Source organism: Rhinolophus hipposideros (genome assembly GCF_964194185.1).
Source record: "Rhinolophus hipposideros genome assembly, chromosome: 19".
NCBI lineage: Eukaryota > Metazoa > Chordata > Mammalia > Chiroptera > Rhinolophidae > Rhinolophus > Rhinolophus hipposideros.
In genome coordinates this window covers 10,994,752-11,016,010 of record NC_138065.1, presented here as the reverse complement: position 1 = coordinate 11,016,010, position 21,259 = coordinate 10,994,752, and the positions used below count along the sequence as shown (strand labels likewise).

At 36.4% G+C, this 21,259-nt stretch overlaps 1 protein-coding gene across 3 annotated transcripts in view; it reads left to right on the top strand.

Annotated features, from left to right (window-relative positions):
* The window catches only part of MAGI3 (membrane associated guanylate kinase, WW and PDZ domain containing 3), a 195,675-nt gene that overhangs the window by 105,556 nt on the left and 68,860 nt on the right, over positions 1–21,259 (top strand). For all 3 annotated transcript variants that reach the window (XM_081026032.1, XM_081026031.1, XM_081026033.1), the window contains exons 2-3: positions 7,062–7,178; positions 20,700–20,819. In XM_081026032.1, the coding sequence (XP_080882158.1) occupies positions 7,062–7,178; positions 20,700–20,819 (237 nt within the window). The remainder of the gene's footprint in view (positions 1–7,061; positions 7,179–20,699; positions 20,820–21,259) is intronic.

The window sequence follows — 21,259 nt, the reverse complement described above, 5'->3', positions numbered from 1 at the left end:
TGAGGAATGGAAACGTATAGCATATAATATATATAATATGCTAATGATAATTCTAAACTAACAGTCCTAGTCATCAATGTTCTCTTTCTAGTTCCCATTCTTTTTTCATTTCTATATCTTCCTCCCAGAAAAAGCAGAAGAGGGATTTTTTTCCTCCTGCTCTGGACTTGTTATCTCCAATGGATCTAGAAGACAATAGATTTGGATGGTTAATTTCAAATGGAATATCGAGATGAATAGTAAGAATATATCCATAGTTGGGACCTTATACCAGTTACGAAGGGTCTTGGTGTCAGATCTGAGTTAGTTGATGTTCCTTTAAATTATTGTTACAAGGTTCTACTCAACCCACTGGTCCCTGGAACTCTTGTCTCAGCTTGTGTGAACCCTTTCTCACTTTTTAAGAACCAGCTATACTGGATTTCTCTCAGTTCTGGTAAGCACTATGTTCTTTCCCACCTCAAGTAAGTGCCTTTGCATGTCCCAGTCCCTCTACCTATGCCCCCCTCCCGTTTTATAACCTAGCTGGCTCCTATTTATCCTTCAGGTTTCAGCCCCAATGTAAATGAAGTCTTCCCAGACTTCCCAGATTAGGATCTAGATTATAGATTCCCACAGTGCTCTGTACTTCTCTTTCACAATACTCTCCTGTTTGAAATTTCTCTTTCAATGCTCATCTTCCCTGTGAGGCTTTAAGTTCCATTTGAGTGCACTCTCATTCACTGTTTTACCCTCAAGTGCCTACTACTCAAAGCTCAGTAAATGTTTGTTTACACAATAGGTGTGACTATTTCTTGGAAGGGTAGGCTCGCAGGAAAGAGTTCGTTAAAAACTTGTACTCTTATAAGTTTACGCAAGAGGAGAAATTCATCCAAAGATACCGATAGGTGGATGGATGAATGAATGGGTGGGTGGGTGGATGGATGGATGGATGGATGGATGGATGGATGGATGGATGGAGGGATGGATGGGTGGATGGATGGATGGATGCAGCGGGCATTCTAGTATGGTGCTTACAGTGGAGGTTCTAGAGCCAGACTGACTGAGTTCAGATTCCCAGGTCTGCTACTTTCAGTGATCTAACCGTGGCAAAGTTACTTAACCTCTTCATACCTCAGCTCCTTATCTGTAAAATGGGAATAATAATAACACCTACCTCAAAGGTTTTCATAAGGAATGAAAACTTATAGCATATAATATGATAATAATTCTAAAATAACAGTCCTAGTCATCAATGTTCTCTTTCTAGTTCCCATTCTCTTCTCATTTCTACGTCATCCCACCAGAAAAAGCAGAAGAAGGATTTTCCCCCCCTACTTTACACGTTTTATCTCCAGTAGAGCTAGAAGACAATAGATTTGGATCTTTAATTGAGCCTTTTTTTATATTTCTGGATAGCCAGAGACCGTTTGTGAATACATTTTAAAATGTTAATAAAGAACAGATATGAAGAATTGGCATATAAATTATAATTAAATCTTTGAAAGACAGAGCTTGCTGTTCAATGAAGAATTTCTTTTAGCATTTTGAAGGAGTCAAAATAAAGTCAGTTTCATTGTTTAAGAAACATAGTTTAAGACAAAGTTGTATATAGACTCTTAAAGAATGCTGTACCAGTTAAATGAGTGTTCTCAAATTTCATGTATGTGAGGAAGTAGAGGCTGCAAAGAACAATCAAAAATACAAAATGATTGTCACCCCAATAAATCTAATTAATTAAAAAAAATACAAAATGAAGCTGATTCACTCGTTTTGTGTGCTAGACACTGGGGCTAAATCTGTAAAACAAACCATGGCCTTGGCACTCAGCTAAGTATCTTTCATGTTTAAAAACTGTGTAAGATATTTTTAAATAATTACTTCATAGAGTGTATTTTATTAATACAATGAAGTGCGTAGACACTGATTATCTAGAAAAGTCTTGCTCAGATGCCATTCCAGTTACCAGACAAGCTGACTACAGTTTGATTTATTTTGGTTTCGGGACCCCCTACCCTGAGCCAAGGAGCCAGTTTGAGTTAAGCGTACATGTGTCATTTTCACCATTTCATGGAGTTTTCTCTTACTGCTCTGGCGCTCAGGAGGTGGAGGAAGCAATAAAATACATTGCTCTTCTGAGTCTAGATCTAATGGGAAAGGACTAGTTAGTAACATTACTTGTGTTGAGCATGTTAGATTGAACAATTTATTGGGGCAAGTCACTAAGCTATCGTAGGGGCATAGTAAGGAAGAGAATTGGGGCATGGTATGTATGCCTGTACGTTGATTTTGAGGAAAAACAGATATTTAAAAGTTTATAGCATCTATAGGTGTGGCTCCAAGAGTAAAGATTTCTAAAAGAAAAGTTATGCGAAGAAGTTCTTAAGGGGTCACAGAATGCTCTAAGCAGCTCAGGGTTTTAAAAAGATGCAGATGATTGACAGATGGAAGGAGCACATAATCACATTTATACAGGGAGAAGTGGACTGTGAGAAATAAACATTGAAGAATTTCCTTTTCTATAGGCAAAAGCTCAAAAGGAGCTATGATACTTCAGAGAATGTAAAGAGCTTTTAAGGTTGTGTTTGAAGGAAGAGCAACAAGAAGGAAGAAGTAGGCCTCCTGTTGGAAGAAGATATCTTTTAGCTGTTTACAGGCTGAAATCAGATCTATACCATTCTTACTGGCAACCATAATCTTGAGCCAACAGAATTACTTTTCTAACAGTGAAAAGTAAAACAACCCCAAACAGCAGAAATTAAATTTAGAAAGATTAGGAGATAGTAAGAGTATCGTTCACTTTAAATGAATTCAAGTTTTCAAGACTCAACTGAATTGCCTCCTTGGAGTTGAAGGGACTCTCAGATATGATCTCAGGGTTATTGTCAATATTCTTTGGGAAATCTAGAATGCAGGAAGTACCGGGAGACGGAAGAGAGACAACTGGCCCAGTTTCCAAAAAGGCATAAGGTGGATTGTGAAAACTCCAGTCCACTTCCCTAACTTTAAACTGTGGAAATATTCCAAGAGATTGTTAAAAAAAAAAAAGAGAGAGAGAAGAAAAATTGTAAGGGTTTAGAAAAGAATGTAATAATCACAATGAACCAGTGTAAATTTATAAGCATAAGACATGCCAAACTGACCTCGCTTTTTTCTTTTCTCTATTTTTGATTTTATAATTACTACCGGATTAGAGAATAGCTAAAGCAAATTGTATCTTGACTCTAGCAAGTGGTTGGCGACGTCTCCTAGACAAAAAGACAGTGACGTGTTGGCAGTTAGATTGATTTACAGCTGCTCGCATGGCCACACCTATGCTGTCTTGCCACTGGGTTTATCTAACTAATAATGAGTGATTCTATACACTGTTTCCTCAAAGAGAACTGGTAGTGAATATTAATTAGTGTATGTTGAGAAAGTATGGATTTGTAGTTGTGAGTTCTTTTGATTAAGGATTTCTATATTGAAACTTGAGCACCTGGGTTTATTTATATGATGGAGACTTCGGTTACAGACCTTTCCCCCCTGACCTGTATTTGTAAGATTTATAGATCTATTTTTAAGTTTCATAAATCAACGTTTACTATAAATCGCTTGCAAGTCAAATAATAATGTCAACATTTAAAGCAAAGGCTGGCTGGCTAAGCATGCTATTCTGAAGAATCTTTTTTCTTACTTGTTTAACAACTACTTTAACCCCATATAGGTGTATTTCATACCTTTGAAATACCACGTTTCTGTGAAACTCTCCCTATACAAAAGGCAGAAGTTCCTATACTACTTGAAAATACAGATAAACTCAGCAGTGCTTTTGTGAGTTAATGCTTCTGTTGGCCTTCTAGTGATTTTACAGTCATCTGCCTATTCAGGATACTTGTCCCTTTTTTTTTTTTTCCCCAAACAAATTCCCTGGAATCCTATGAAAGGGAACAATAACATTCTGTCCCCTTATGAAAATTCTTCGGTTTCTTGAGGCCAGGATGTCCGTGATGACTACGATAGCCAATATGTTTTATTATTAATGATTAATCCTAAAGAATGCCAACCCATATAATTTTCTAATCTTTTATAATTGACTTTTCTTTCCTATTTGTAATATTTTGTCTCCAACCTCAAGAAAACGTGATAACTTTTTTGAGTAGTTGCACATTTTATGAAATTGTCCCTCACCCTTTTTTCGCAACTGTTCATCTGATCAGTGTTGCACCCAGAATCCCAGTAGAAGTTGAGGGTGAAAATTGACAGTGCATTTCCAGTCCTGATAATTCTAGCTGTTTTTCTTTAAATCTATGAGGTCTTTCTGCTGTAACTGGCCTTTCAGTCTTAAGATCTTGTAGGCCCTTGAAACAGGAAATGACTTGTTTTAACTTCATTGCCTCTAAAGAGACCTCCTTCATGCTGTAATTTGTGATCTATGAGATTTATTATGGCTTTGACTTTCATTATATCTTATTTAATGGCAGTTATTTTTGTAGATTAAATACAGTCTGGGTTCTTAGCATTTTAGAGTTGTGTCTCTGATTATAGCCTATAATATAGTAAAGCTTTAAGTTTAAAAATAAAAAAAGAGAAAATTTTGAATAAAAAATGTTGATTCTGATTGTCTTCTTTAATTATATAGGCATTCTCCTTTATCTAAGTTAAATCTATTCATGAAAATATATTGGATAGCAGATTTTTGGGTATTGCGGCCTGCATTATATTATTTTAAAAAAGAAAAAACAATGATGTATTCTGTCTATTCAGAAACCCTATGGGCCCGCCCAGTGGCTCAGATGGTTGGAGCTCCATGCTCCTAACTCCGAAGGCTGCTGGTTCGATTCCCACCAGTGGGCTCTCAACCACAAGGTTGCCAGTTCGATTCTCGAGTCCTGCAAAGGATGGTGGGCTGTGCCCCCTGCAACTAAGACTGAAAGGACAACAACTTGAAGCTGAACGGCACCCTCCACAACTAAGATTGAAAGGACAACTTGACTTGGAAAAAAAAAAAAGTCCTGGAAGCACACACTGTTCCCCAATAAAGTCCTGTTCCCCTTCCCCAATAAAATCTTTTAAAAAACCACCAAAAACTCTAATCAAACTTCCACAAATATCACTAAAACACTTTTAAGCACTTATTTAACAATCAGCCAAAACTTTTGTACAATATTTGTTATACAACGTTTGAAATAACCTCTTATCTAATGTTTAAAACAATTAATGAACTCATTATCGGGTATGTTTTTGTTCAATAAACAATGAGACTGTGCAGTATTGATTACGAATTAGGGTTTTCTTCTAGCCAGCAACGAACAAGTACTATAATATAAATTTAAAAATGAAATAAGATTCCATCTAGATGGGACTCCAGTTGGTGCGACCCCTAAATGCCTGGCAGAAGCAACTTGTGGGACTAGGGAGTCTTCTGTGCTCTCCCTGCAAACCTCTTTCAGGTTTTCTTCTTTGATCATAAAGGTTCCGTTCTTCCTTGGCATCGTTTTTGGCAAGGCAAAACAGGGACTTTTTGGTTTCTGTGTGTCAGTTCTGGATCTGAATATTATCTCTAACTGTAGAAGCACTCTGATTTTCTGCTTATATTAACACCCTCTCCTATGGGTTATATTTATTTATACATGTGAGAAAAGACCAAAAGAGGGCATTAGAATGTTATGTTATGGAGTAATAGTTAAAATAATGAACTGATCTGCAGTAACCTTTTGATTTATCTAACCTTGTCAGACTCTGCTGTTTCAAATAAAACAAAGAGAATATTTTCATCAACTAGTCATTTCTTCAATAAGATCATCTATTTTGTCAGCATTGCTCTTTTCTAATTATCTGAAGCCTTGTCGACTGAACAGTGTTTGCATTGCTTTGATTTCAATTTTAAATTCAACTCTTACTACAAATTCACTGCTACCAGATTTTTGCTATCCCGTATTTTCCTGCCTAATCGTTCTTTGAGATCCCCTAACATTCCTCTTTTTCTTTCCTATTTACCCCGCAAATAAGAAAAAATATCTTTCACTCTTATTTATTCACATTATCTAGGAGTCAAGCAAGTGGACAGAAAATGCCTGTTCAATTTAGTGATAGACAGCACTGAGGAGGGCCTGTTTCACCTTTTTGAAGATCAGCAAAATGGCCAGTGTGGGTGAACCATATTTGAGAGGGGGAAGAGTGAACAAGTTTTGGCCAGAGCTGGCCAGAGCTAGAACAAGTGGGGCCTTCTAGGCTCTGTTTAGAAGTTTGGATTTTATTCCGAGTGCAACAAGAAGCCTTGGGTGGCTCTGAACAGAGTAGTGGTTATCTAATTTATCTTTTAAACCCCAATGGCTTCTGTGTGAATGGTGGGGGCAGGAGGAAGGCAAGAATGGATGCAGGGAGACCAACCAGAAGCCTATCATTGGAGATTTCTGAATGAGAAATGATGGTGGTTTAGATTAGAGTGGTGGCAATGGAAATGGAGAGAAGTGGACAATATGGGAGATGTTTGGGAGGTCGAGCTAATAAAAGTTGCTCATGGATTGGATCTGGGGGATAGAAGTGAAATGGAGAAATCAAGGATGACTTCTAGCTTTTGGGTCTGTTGCATTTCGTTGGTGCTGCTGTTATTTTCTAAGGGAAACCAGAGGAGAGGAAAACATTGGGGGACAATGGAATTAAGAGTTGTGTTTTGGCTATCTGAAATTTGAGATGCTTATTTGACTTCCAAATATATCTGTAATATATATAAACCAGTCTGATGAGTTTGGAGCATGGTGGTGATAGGTCAGGGATAAAGACATGGTAATAACTTGAAAGTTATCAGTATATAGACATTGTTTAAAGCCATGGGACTGAATGAAATTAACTTGTATATTCATCATCTCTTACTTATACCATCTCCCTTCTTACTGTGTAAGATGACGCCCATATTGTATTTATACAAGTATATGTTTTAATTATAGTGCCTCTAATAATGTGGTGTTAGTTATCCTTTTAGTGAAATATTCTGATTTCTTCTGTTTATAGCTAAATGTCTTAAGAGTATTCAATCACTAACATCTATATTTGACTGGAGAGCTAATGGTTGTTTTGTCTCCTGTGGTTTTCTTTTGTAGGCAAAGTCATTAATAAAGATTTGCGACATTACCTGAGTCTTCAGTTTCAAAAAGGATCAATTGACCACAAACTGCAGCAAGTGATCAGAGATAATCTCTACTTGAGAACCATTCCATGTAAGTAGAAGGTGGAACAAAGGAAATGAGCCAAAATGTCTTTATGTAACTGATCAAATATCTAGAAATCATTCAGTAGAGTATCTCATATAAAATTGTGAAGATGAAGTTCGGGCACAAGAATGCAACAAAACTTGGAAAAAAATTTTCAGAGGACTTTTCAGGGGTTTTGTTTTTCAAAGTAGAAAAGCCGGAAGATTCTATATTTGACTTTTTAAAAGGTTGTTAGACTTTAAGAATATCTATGTACATGTTGCTAACCAGATTTTATTTCTGTAAATCAATTTCTACAGCATATGCAGTAAGACTTTTTTGCTCAATGTCTTATATACTGAGAACAAACATATTTGTATTAATTATTAGGACATTACTAATTTTAAAATCTCCTTTCCCAAAGGAAAATAGGAAGAAGCATGCAGTGCCTTCTTTGTTGTAATCCATTTTGAATTTTTACCTTAATGTTGGTGTTTCTGTTCCAGTATTAATGGTTTTCATAGGATATAGTTGTTGTTGTTATGGTAATTTGGGTTTTTTAAAAACACATAACAAGAGATCATGTATACTTAAATTTTGGCTTTAATGCAGGTCTGGGAAAAAATAAAAAGCAGTAACCAATAAAAGGGTATCAAAGGACATTCAGGTTTGTTTCCCTTTTCAATACCGGGGGTGCCAAAAAATGTATATACATGAGTTGTATTCATCTTTTGTTACCGGTATATATTGAGTATTATAATTTTAATACAGTTTTTTTCCTTTCTTAAACTGCGTATACATTTGTTTTTGGCACCCTCTGTATATTTGTAACCCCTTGTGGATACTAGCTTTTGTTTTTATTTTATTTTATGTTTTTAAGGTGGGGGGGTGTCGCCCATCTCACAGTGGCCCATGCAGGGATTGAACCTGCACTTTGGTGCTATGTACCAGCACCATGCTCTAACCAAGTGAGCTAACCGGCCGCCCCTGGACACTAGTTCTTATGATGGCTCTGGAATTCTTGATTTCTCCTTCTTGTTAGTTCATCTTGCACAATGTCTAGTCAATCACCAAGCCTTCCTAATTATGCTTCTTAAATATGTATCCTTCTCTGTCTTAGACCCTCACCCTTCCTTGCTTGGACTTTTTCTTTTTTAAATAGCAAATAGCATTATGTACTGGCAAAGATGTCGGTAAATCGGAGTTCAAAAATCTTGATTCTAGCGTCTGACTAGCTGCTTCACTTGGGCAAGTTACTTACTCTTCCTGAGACTCAGAATCTCTCTCTGTAAAACGTGAACAACAAGACTCACCTCATAGATGAGTTAGAATTAAAGTAAGAGCACGAGTGTAAACTACTTGGCCTAGAGTGGCACTGAAGCAGTTTGTCCCCTTGCCCGTTCTAACTGCGTCCCCTATCTCCCATGTCACCTCCGTCTAGTCTGTTTTCAAAGTGCAGCTGTCCATCTATGGTTCATCCTCACATTGACTACAAGTCTAGACGCCTTAGCATGGTATAAAATATTTTGGTTTTTTGTTTTTAAATCTGACTCCTTATCTATGGATTCCTCCAGGAAGTCTATCTTGTCAGGTTTCAGAATTGCAACGTCTGCCTCCTTTGTTCTGCCTTCTTTGTATTGGCCCGATGGATCTTTTTATTATTTTATCTTTCTCGATGTCTTTGTTTTATGAATAGTGTTGGGCTTTGTAGCCAGTGTCACATTTTCTTTATATTTGTTGATGTGCTCCATACCTTTAGTCTCAGTTTTGTGATGTTTTCCCGCCTTTACCCATATACAACTCTTTTATATAAAAAGGCTTTCACTGTGTACTCTAATTTGATCTCTCTCTCTTCAGAAAGGTTTGTGTTTTTATTCTAATGGCTTTATGTAATACTCTTTGTTCCCCGTCCCTCCTTTTTGTTTTTGCCCCTACGTAAGCATTATTAAAATTATCTAGCCATCTCTTCTTCTCCCTTCTTTCCCTCTCGCATCATCTGACTTGAAGTAATATCTTTTTTTACTCCCAACAAATATAATGCATTCAGCAAGCTCGTTCTACTTTGCATATGTTTTCCTCATTCTCACCATTGTTTGATACTTGAACTGTATCTATATTGGCAAAGTAAATAGCCGTTACATAACTGCACTCTCCCCCGTATAATCATCATTTATTCTTTATTCTGTGGGTAAATGAATATTTAATCTAACTACAACCTTGTGTTGTTGTTTCTTCAATAATCATGGTTGTCTAAAGCTTATTCTCTGCTGGATTTTTACAGATCATCATAGCTGTTTGTCATTTTTATACTTTAAAGTTTGGATAGATATGTTGGCTCATATTTCCTTTTTTTCTCTATCTTAATTATATTAGTCAATTACCTAATTGTCTTATTGCCATAAAGCACTGCTTTTAAAAATTCTGAAAGCAATCTGATTTTCATTCCCTTAATAAACAACTTGGTGTTTTGCCTGCATGGGGTGTCTGAGGGTGGCATTTTTAGTGTCATCGCTCTAGAGCTCCCTCTTTCCTTGTTTTAATAGTTAATAAATATATGTGCTAGTACTGCTAGTACCGCTGCCCTCTGCTACTTTTATTTGGATCTTCTTTTTAATTTACGTCTATCCTGGTTTTGCAGTTTCTTTTTAGTGTGAGCTTTTGTCCTAGAAAGGAGCTGCAATTTATGTAGTTTTCATTCATAGGGTCCACACAGCTGCAGCCTTTTCAGATCCTGACAAGACTTCTTAACTTACAGATTGAACTGTTCACAACCCCATCTGGCCTCTAAATAATACTTTTTGCTAAAAGATACCCGATCTTCTGGGAGAAAATTCTGATTCCAGGTCTGGAGCAAGGAAAGTACAAGATGAGCTTGGAACATCTAATTGTGCCAGAAAGTATCTAAATGCTTAAAAAATTATGGGACGTGTCAGAAGGACATTTAAAAAGAAAAAAATACCTAGAGGGGTTCCCATTGACAAAATAACTCATTATATTAAGCTGTCCTTGTTCAAGTTACCTTGTAGTTTCTTTCTCCTGCTTGGACCCTGGCTGATACAAAATTGGTTCTGGCAGGGAGCCCAGGAGACAGACCCTGCAAGAAGGAACTTCAGGATTGGTTTTGGTTGTGTTTTGGGGCTTGAGCACAGCGCCAAGTTCCTTCCAGTGGGAAGTAGGCTTGTAATTCATGATAAGAGGTGGCATCACAGTATAATTTGTGGTTGATTGTAATGAAGTGCCAGCTGAACCAAGTGTCTGGGGAACCTGGCCGATGGCTGCACATGACCCCTATAGCAGTACCGATGGCTGCAAACACGGCGGTTTAAGAGAGAAAAATGACAATATAAAATCAACTGGTTTATTGTTATAAACTGATATAACGACATTATAATAACACGCTTAAATTACCTGATACAGACATTTGTTAATAGAAAACCTTAAAAGAAGGGAACAGTAACACAAAATAAATGCCACCAAAAAGTCATTAAAATTTTTGAAATATATTACCATACCTGTGTAATATTTAAATTTTTCACTGCTAAAATAAAATGTAAAGCACACAAATTATCAATTACATTATCTCATGGTCTTGATCTTTGTTTGGTAGTAAATATTCCAGACATAGAAAACATTTCTTTCATTTGTATTGATTTTCATCATATTGTTAAGTGTGTGTCTAAATCATCTTCAAATCGGGCATTGGTCATTGGTCATTCATGTAAGCTTGTTACCTTTTTGTTTTGGATTTTTTTTCTTTTTATTGTACAGTTCTATGACTTTCACCATATGTAGATATTTGTGTGAACACCACCACAGTCAGGATACAGAAGAGTTTCATCACCCACCAAAAACTCCTTCGTACTATCCCTTTCTAGGTACACCGTGCCCTCACCCCTACCCACAATAAACAACGGAGCGGTTCCCATCACTAGTATTTTGTCTTTCCCAGAATGTCATATAAATGGAATCATACAGGATGCGACTTTTTCAGACAGGTTTCTCTCTTTTTTTTAAAGATTTTTATTAAAATATAGCTAACATACAATATTATATTAGTTTCAAGTGTACACCACAGTTACTCAGCATTTATATACCTAAAGCAGTGATCCCCATAAGTCCTGCAACCATCTGACACCATCTGACTCTATCACAATTTTATTGACTATATTCCTCAAGACTTATTTGTTTTACATCTAGAAATGTGAACCTCTTATTCCCCTTCACCTCCCCCTCCCCTTTTAAAATTTTTTAATTGCAGTTCATATTCAGTATTATTTTATATTAATTTCAGGTGTACAGCATAGTAGTTAGACATTTGTATAATTTTAAAATCCCCCTGACTAGTACCCACCTGGCACTATACTTAGTTATTACCATATTATTGACTGTATTACCTGTGCTTTACATCCCCATGACTATTTTGTAACTACCAATTTGTATTTCTTAATTCCTTCACCTTTTTCACCGTGCCCCCCAACCCCCTTCCATCTATCACCCCAACAAATCTAGTACCCCTCTGACACCGTACATAGTTACTACAATATTATTGACTGTGTTCCTATGCTATATCCTACACCCCCATGACCACTATGTAACAACCAATTTGTACTTCTTAAACCCTTCCCTTTTTTACACACCCCAACCCCCCTCCCATCTGGCAACAATCAAAATGTGCTCTGTATCTGTCAGTTTGTTTTTGTTTAGTTTGTTTGTTTATTTAAGGGAATCTAAAGAAATCATATGACATTTAAAATCATATGACATTTGTCTTTCTCTCTTCACTTATATTCAGCTTGATACCCTCTAGGTCCATCCATGTTGTTGCAGATGGCAAGATGTCATTTTTTTTATGGCTGAGTAACATTCCATTGTATTATTCCATGTATATACCATCTCTTCTTTATTCAGTCATCCATTCAGGGACACCCAAGTTGCCTTCATACCTTGGCTATTGTAGATAATGCTGCAATGAACTTATGGATGTCCCCTCGAAGTAGCATTTTGGGTTTCTTCGGATAACTACCCAGAAGTGGGATTACTGGGTCCTTTTTTGTCACTTGTTATAGTCTTTGTTTTGAAATCTATTTTATCTGATGCAATAAGTATTGTTAACCCAGCTGTTTGTTTGTTTGTTTCCATTTTCATGAAATCTGTTTTTCCCATCCCTTTGTTTTTAATCTGTGTGTGTTTTTCAGTCTGAAGTAAGTCTCTTGTAGGCAGCACCCAATGTATTTTAATTGGAGCATATAATCCATTTACATTTAAAGTAATTCTTGATAGATATGTAGTTATTGCCATTTTATTATTCATATTTTTTATCTCTTTGTTTGATTGTTTTAAAGAAGACCCTCTAATATTTCTTGTAATACTGGTTTGGTGTTGGTGAACTCCTTGGGCTTTTTCTTATCTTGGAAGCTATTTATCTGTCCTTGAATTCTAAACGATAGCTTTGCTGGGTAGAGCAATCTTGATTGTAGGTCCTTGCTTCCTTCCTTTTCATCACTTTGAATATTTCATGCCAATCCCTTCTGGCCTGCAAAGTTTCTGTTGAGAACTCAGCTGACAGTCTTATGGAAGCCCCCTTACAGGTAACTAACTACTTTTATCTTGCTGTTTTTAGGATTCTCTTTGTCTTTAACCTTTGAATTTTAATTATGATGTGTTGGTGTGCGCTCTTTGGGTTCATCTTGTTCGGGACTCTGTACTTCCTGGACTTGAATATCCATTTCCTTTGCCAGGTTAGGGGAGTTTTCTGTCATAATTTCTTCAAATAGGTTTTCAATTCCTTGCTCTCTTTCTTTCCCTTCTGGTACCCCTATGATGTGAATGTTGGTACACTTGATGTTTTTCCAGAGGCCCCTTAAACTATCCTCAGTTTTTTTGGATTCTTTTTTTCTTTTTGCTGTTCTGATTGGGTGTTTCCTGCTGCCTTCTAAATCACTGATTTGATTCTCTGCTTTATCTGTTGATTCCTTCTAATGTATTCTTCATTTCAGTTATTGTATTCTTTATTTCTGACTGGTTCTTTTTTCTATTTTCTATCTCCATTTTTATGTTTCCTATCTCTTTGTTGAAGTTCTCCCTGAGATCACTGAGCATCCGGATAACCAGTGTTTGGAACTCTGTGTCTCATAGATTGCTTATCTCCATGCTTGTTACCGTTCTTAATGATGAAAATACTTTGTCTCCTTGGTCTGATTTTAGTTTTGCCTTTAAAATCTATGTTGCTTTTACTTCAGATTTTAGACCAGTTTCTGAATTCAGGTTGGAGTGTTCCACATCAATATTCACTTCTTCTCTTTACATTTTGTCTGCTAAAAGTATTTACAAAGCACTGAAACTCTGTCACAAATACTCAAACAGTGGAAAATGCCAGAGAACACTGTTGAATAGTACTTGGATAACATTCGGATCTCTTAATAAGGTTAACATCATTGCACAGAATCACATGTCAAAACTGTCAATTTGAGGACTTATTTAGCCTCCAAAACGTGTAAATTATTTTTGAATACCACTCTTAGAACGTATACAGAGCATAAATGCATATAATCTTATAAACATTGTATTTGCAAGAAAGACCCCCCAGTACCCGACAGGGCCTTGACCATATATAGCTAAAGCATAGGAACAGCTGCCACTGAGAGACTGACTGAGCGGACGGTGACTAGTGCCTTCCCACACACTTCTGTCCTGGTCCCCAGAAATGTCAACTTGAACATTTGATTCTACTTTTGAGTTTTTTGCTCTTGCTTTCAGTTGATATCAATAGATTCCTTCAAACAAGTAACACCTCTGCGTCAAATCGTTAAGCTTTCATTCTCACAGAAGAATTATAATATTTATTTCTTGTTTTCCCTATCGACTGATTCTTCTTGGGATTTAGAAAAAGTAAATTTGCCGAGAAACTCCAAGAAGGCATTCCTACATGGAAACACTACTGTAAATCGACTCTTGTACTGCTGGTGAGAATGCAAGTAGTACATCTACTTTGGGACATTTTCTTCTGAAGTTACATTTCTAAACACACCCTTACCATGTGACCCTGCAATTCCACTCCTGAGTATTAACCCAACATAAATTTAAAGATATACTTACCCAAAGACTTGTAAATTTATAGCAGCTTTATTTATGACATCAAAGTCTAGAAACAACCCAAATGTCCATCAATGGTGAATGCGTAATCAAATTTTGTATATCTGTACAATGGAATACTACTCAGCCATCAAAGGATATTGAACCGCAATATGGATAAATTTCAAAAGTGTCACACTTTTGTGACAAGAAGTGAAAGAAGTGAGTGAAAGAAGCCAGACACAAACCACTACTATAATCAAATTAATGTATGTTTCCATTTGTCTGAAATTCTATTGAAGGCAAAACTAGTGACAATAAGTCAGTGGCTGCCACAGGGTTGGGGATTCCCAAGGGGCACAAGGAAATTTGGGTGTGATGGTTCCCAAAACTCATAGAAATGTACTGTTAGAATTAGTGAATTTCATTGTAGGTAAATGATATTTGAATAATGTGACCAAGTAAACTCCTACAATTGTATTCTTTCATACCATCAACAATATGAAAGTTTACAAAAAGATATCATTTATGATATCATCAAATATTTGAAATATCTAGAAATTAATCTTTGAAGAAGTGTAGAGATCTCTATAAGATAAAATTTAGGGACGTAAAAGGTCTACTTATCTCTGGAAGAGATTTCTTACTCGTGGATTAAAGACTCAATATGGTGACAATATCAGTTCTCACATTGATTAATAGATTCATTCTAATCCCATAAAAATTCCAGCATTTTTAGCCTGTTCATCTGATTCCAGAATTTATATGGAAAGGCTATGAATAGAAAAAACAAAATAGGTGGACTTACTCTACTATATCAAGATTTATCGTGAAAAATATAATAATTACAACACTGTGAGAATGGTGCAGAAATGGTCAGTGGATAAATGGGATGTAATAGGCCAGTGACAGATACCCAGTCTTACACAGACATTTCTGTGTACGATTTCTATGACCGAAGTGCTGTGGCTGATCCGAGGGTTAACTAATTGTTGTTTCAATACATCATGTTGAGTAGCCATTTGGTAAAAAAGGAAAAGTGGGTTACTACCTCCCATCAGGCCCCCGTCTAAAAATCTATTTTAGTGCATTAAGGTACTGGGTATGAAAGGCAAAGCTATAATGCTTTTTAAAAAGAGTATAGATTATCCAGGTGGTCTTGAGAAAGATTTCTTCCAGGCACGAAAAGCATTAGATACAAAGGAAAGGATTGATAAACTTGACTACATTAAAGTGAAAAACTTCTGTTGTCAAAACAGCATTAAAAAAAAAAAAGGTGGAAAGCAAATACAGAGTGGGAGAAGTTATAGTCTGTTCTGCTATAACCTCTGTTTCTAGGATGCAAATAAGTTCATATGTGATTGGTAAATAGGTAGGAGAAGGATGTCAGTTTAACTGAGGTAACACCGGTTTTTATTCCGTTTACCCCAGCAAGCTCATATTTTGCATTATCAAGTAGCGGTGAGGAAACAATGGATATACAAGCATAGCCGAATGTTGCATGTAGGATACATGAGGCTCCTTCATCTCAGCTGGGCCTCTTTTCTCAATTTGAACATGTGCTTGACCTTAAAATTGGTTATTGTAAATTTTGCTTTATCTTCATTATTCATTAACCTCAACCCTTCTGTGCTCCCCTTTCTTTCAAGCTACCTTTTCATTCCCGCGCCCCCCCCCCACTTTTTTAAAAGACAAAGTATTTTATTTACTGGAGTATTTATGATTAGGAATTTAACATGGTTTTTAAACTGTAGTAACATTTTTCATTAGGCTTGTTATTGATTTGGTAGTGTTACAAAGTTGCAATAGGTTTTAAGCGATCAGCCCTGAACCCATCTGCTCTGTCATCTCTGTTATTCTTGGTGCACAATTTTGCAGAAAGCACTGTTTCAAGAAAGCAAATTTCACATTTTAGCAGAAACACCCCATTTGCAAACATCAATATGAAGTCCAATTATTTCACATTTTAACTTCTCTATAATTGGAATGCATCTTACAGTAGATAGAATCTTTCCATGATAATTGAAATGTTATAATAAATTTTTTTTCTTTTTTAGGGATAAAATAATGATGCATTTTAGAAGCTGTTGTTTACTTAGATTTGATGAAGTACTGTAGTATCCAGAAAGTAAAAAAAAACAAACTACAAAGCAATTTTAAAAAGGCAGGCGACCCAATAGAGAAGTGGCAAAAGACTTAACCAGCCACTTCACAACAGAAGAAATCTCTATGGCTAGTGAATCTGTGGACAAGACAGTTTAATCTCATAAGGCAGTTGTTCAGTAAAAGCACGGCTGCCTTTACATACTTAGCATATTGACAGAAATTTAAAAAACCCATGACAAGTGTTGATGTGGACACACACAGATGCCTACGGTATGATTCCATTCACATGAAGTTACAAAACGGGCACATCTAAGCTTGCAAGAGCACTACTTAGTTGGTAAAAACATTTTTAAAAAGAAAGGAAATCATCACAGTTGTTAAGTTGGTGGCTATCTTTGGGCATGGAAGAGGGAGGGAGAGAGCTATGATTGGAGGCACGCAAGGGGGCTTTTGACATCCCGGTAATGTTCCGTTTCTTCACCTGGACAAATTTGCTTTGTGGTTACTTGCTAAACTTCACATATACATTTTATGCACTTTTCTGTAGATTTCTGAATAAAGTAAAAAGGGGGGAATGATCAGTTATGTCAAATGTTGATGATAAGATCGGTAATATGCGGACCGATTCTGACCATTGGGGTTAAGCAACATGAAAACTACAGATGAGCACAGCTGATTGTCTCAGTGGACTGATTGGGGCAAAGAGCTGATAGGACAGGGCTCAAGAGAGAATGACAGGAGAGGAACTGGAGACCGTGAGTAAACAACTTGTTGGAGGAATTTTTATGTTAAAAGGAGAAATATATAGTGGTGACTGGAGGGGATGTAGAAAGCTTTACATGAAATATTTAGACTATCAGGATAATATAAAGATACATTTTCTGGAATCCTAATGGGTTAGGATAGGGGAAGGGAAGGGAGAGCACTTTATGTGTATAGGATTACATTTGGGGGATTACATTTGGGGGAGCACTTTATGTGTACGGGATTACATTTGGGGGGGCAGTGAAAATTTTTAATGCTTATATTCGTAAAGAGAATTAACGTTAAAGCTACTTTGTAAGTCTTGGAAATACGTGAGTTGGAATCACACATAACATTTCATATCTATTAATGGAAAGAACCATGAACACCATCTTGCTCAATATCCCTTTGCAGAAAGAGACAGAAGCCCAGAAGGATTAAGTGCTTGTTTAAAATTGTACCATTAATAGTAACCCCAGACTAAAACATGGAGTTGCTCCTGTCCCTTGGGTCAGTACTCTTTTTATAGTGTTATCTCTCACATGGTTTTCTCTTAAATTGGATTTTATATGGTCATTATATTTTATAGGAGAGTTTATTTGGATAATATTTCAGTTAGCGTTTGCTGCATAACAGACCACCCCAGAACTTCATGGCTTAAAATAACCATTATGTGTGATTTCTCATGATGCCATGAGTTAGCTGAGCTCAACTGGGACTACTCATGTGGTTGCAATCATTGGCAGCACAACTGGGTTGTAGAGGCCAAGATGTCCTTCCCCACATGTCTGGGGCCTTGGTGCTGTTAGCTGGCTGGGGATCGCTCTTTATTCAGTAGTCTAGCTGGACTTCCATACATGGTGGTGGGAGCATTCCAAGAAGGTAAAGATATCAAGTCTAGACTCCTGAACTTGAACAACATCACACCTTCCACATTAAATTATTCAAAGCAAGTCATAAATCCAGTCCAGATTCAAGAGGTGAGACAACAAGCCCATCTCTTGATGGAAGGAGGTGCAAAGTATTGTGGCCATGTTTTTCCATCCATCACAGATAATTATACATTTTCGATTTAAGCACTGAATTTATCTTCGAATGTAAGTTTTACTTACTATGGAGCTAAAAGCTGTTGATTTGGGAGAATCTGGCAATGCAGTTTTAGTCAACATATGAGAAAGAAAACATTGAAAAAAAAAGTGTTATATGAAGAAAAAGGAAGTTATGTTTTCCAGATTTTGTATCCTGTGTGCTGTGAAACCAATAAAGAAATGTTCATTTTTTTATAAAAAGTTGGGTAAAAATAAGGGGGAAAATTCATTGAATACAATCTTTGTTGCTTAGAATGTTGACTTAATCATTATTTTCTGATAACATTACCACGAATGTTTTATCATCATCTTTGTGGGTGTTTTTCACGTGTTACAGAATGTAATAGAATAGCACAACTAAAAAGTATAAGCAATTAATAGTTTCCCAAGAATTAATTTATAATAACAGCATATTGCCAGGCACTGTGCTAATTATAATACATTTGCGTAAAATTTCACTTAATTTATTTAACAACTATATGGAGTACCTACTCCTATGCTCACACTGTGCCAAGACTTGGGACTGTTACTCTGAACCGAGTAGTCAGGGTCCCCACATACCCTAGATGGGATTCAGGGAAGTTTCTCTAAAAAACTTTCTAAGCCAGGACCTGAAGAAGGAGTAGTAGTCAGCTGAGGTAAGAGTGGGAAAGGGGATAGGAAGTCTTCCAGGGAAAAGAATGGCTTGCTCAAAGGCCTTGGAAGTAAGTGAGTGCGAGGAACGTTAAAGAAATTGAATGTGCACGACATGAGACAGGAGAGACACTGGAGAGGTAGAGTCTGGATTTTGTGCCAAGGATCATGGGAAACCATTGATGGGTGTAGAGTGTTTTGCTCAGATTATTGTTTTAGAAACGTCACTGGCTGTAGCCTGGGTAAAGGGTGTAGCCAGGGAGAAGAAAGGGTTGACCTCGGGAGACCCAACAGTATAGGCCACAAAAATGATATGAATTAGGTGAGTATGAGAGTGAAGAAAAGTATTAGGTCGATGCAAAAGTAATTACGGTTTAAAAGGTTAAAAAGAATTGCAAAAACCGCAATTACTTTTGCACCAACCTAATATATAACTCCTAGAGGTATTCAGGAGGTAGAATGAACCAGATTTGGTGACTGGATGTGGAGGGAGGAACCCCAGATGACCCTTAGGTTTCTGGCTTGGAGTCCCCTTAATGAATAGGGAGGGTAAGTGGAGGAAGAAGTTTGGGGGGCATCCTGGAGCGGGATTTGCTACAATCCCAACTCTAGTTCCAGGCAAAATACCTTGATCTCTTTTTTATATTCTCTAGTATTTGAAATGACATTTTTAACATTAGGTCAATAAAGTATTCATTGTTGTTCAGTAAAATGGTATCAAATGGAGCAATGCTGGTAACCTGAATTTTTATCTTGGATCTGAAAGAAAGAACAGTTGACACTTGACCAACTCGGGTTTGAACGGCATTGGTCCACTTTTATGCGGATTTTTAAAAAAATAAGTACACAGTCAGCCTTTTGGAATTCCTGGGGTTTGCACTGAGGATTCAACCCACTGTGGGTCGAAAACAGTATTTTCGATCCACAGTTGGATGTCCCTGGATATGTAGGGCCAACTGTATACATTGTTCTAACCATTTTATATAAGGAACTTGAGCATCTGTGGATTTTGGAATCCATAGGGGATTCTGGAACCCATCCCCATGGATACCAAGGGATGACTGTAGTTAAGTGTTTGGGGTGTCTTAAGGTAACACACAGATTTTCAACTGCGTGATGGCTCCAGGGGCCTAACACTGCATCCCGCCTTCATTGTTCAAGGGTCAGTATATTTTAGCGTGAATTCCTTAATAGATAGAAATTTAGTGCTCTGTTGCTGTAGTGAATTTCATTCAACAGTTTCCTTACTGTTTAATTTTTTAAAATTGCTTCAAGAGAATAATGGCTAAGAAGTAGTATGTATCTTAAGCATTTGTCTAAAAATAAAATAAAATAAAAATAAATAAAAATAAAATAAAAATAAAAGCATTTGTCTAAAATAACTTCATAATAGTTGTCCAAGTTTTGAAAATAGAGTTCATTAAGAGAACTTATAAAAATTGTTTTTCTCTTTTTATTGTCCTTCACTGCTCTAGTAAGTGGAATGTCAGTTTCTTTTCTCTAGGTAAGAAAAAAATACCTAAGATAACTACATAAAAATGAAGTCTATCACTGGTGGATTTCTCTCTTCTTCAAATGTTAAGTTACAATAATTAAGGTTTAACAGAAGAATTAACTGTTGTGTCTTGGAAAATTAAGCTTTCTTTGACACTAAAGTTTTGAATGTCATAGCTATCTGTAGATTTTATTAAAATATGTTTACTCATTCTACATTATTTATTGTCCTATTTTCACTTAGGAATGTTAATTTGCCTAAAATTTTCTGATCCTCTTTCTAAAAGCACAGTATATAATAGTCTGTTTCTCCCATGTATTCTCTGTAGACTGTATTTTCTATTATTCTCAATATTCTGTAAACTTAAAAAGCACTTTACAACTTTTTTTTCTTGTTTTTTTTCCCCCTTAGGCACAACAAGGGCCCCCAGGGATGGGGAAGTACCAGGCGTGGACTATAATTTCATTTCTGTTGAGCAGTTCAAAGCATTGGAAGAGAGTGGAGCATTATTAGAAAGTGGAACGTATGATGGTATGTCCCCATATGTTGACAACAGCAACCCAGAAAACTATCTGAATAACTGCAGTTATTTCAGAGGGAATTTGATTAGTAAAATACCATTTTTTTTTAAAGTTTCTTTCTGTCGATCTTTGGGGAAATTTTCTTTTGATTAAGATATTTGTAATCCACTGGTTAAAATGGCATTAAACAATAAACAAAAGGATTGCATCATATTATAAAGTCAATTGTGCACAATATACTAAAATTATTCAAACTGAGCAGTCTGTAGATTTCATAATAATTTATATTCCTCATATGAGCTCAGCAAATATTTGTAGATTGCATTCTATGTGTGATTGAGAATTCAAATACTGTACACTTTAAAAACTCTATTTATACCTTGGCAAGCTTGGAGAAAAGAGAATACAGATGGGGGGAGGGGGCAATAACAAAACAGAATGATTGGTTTT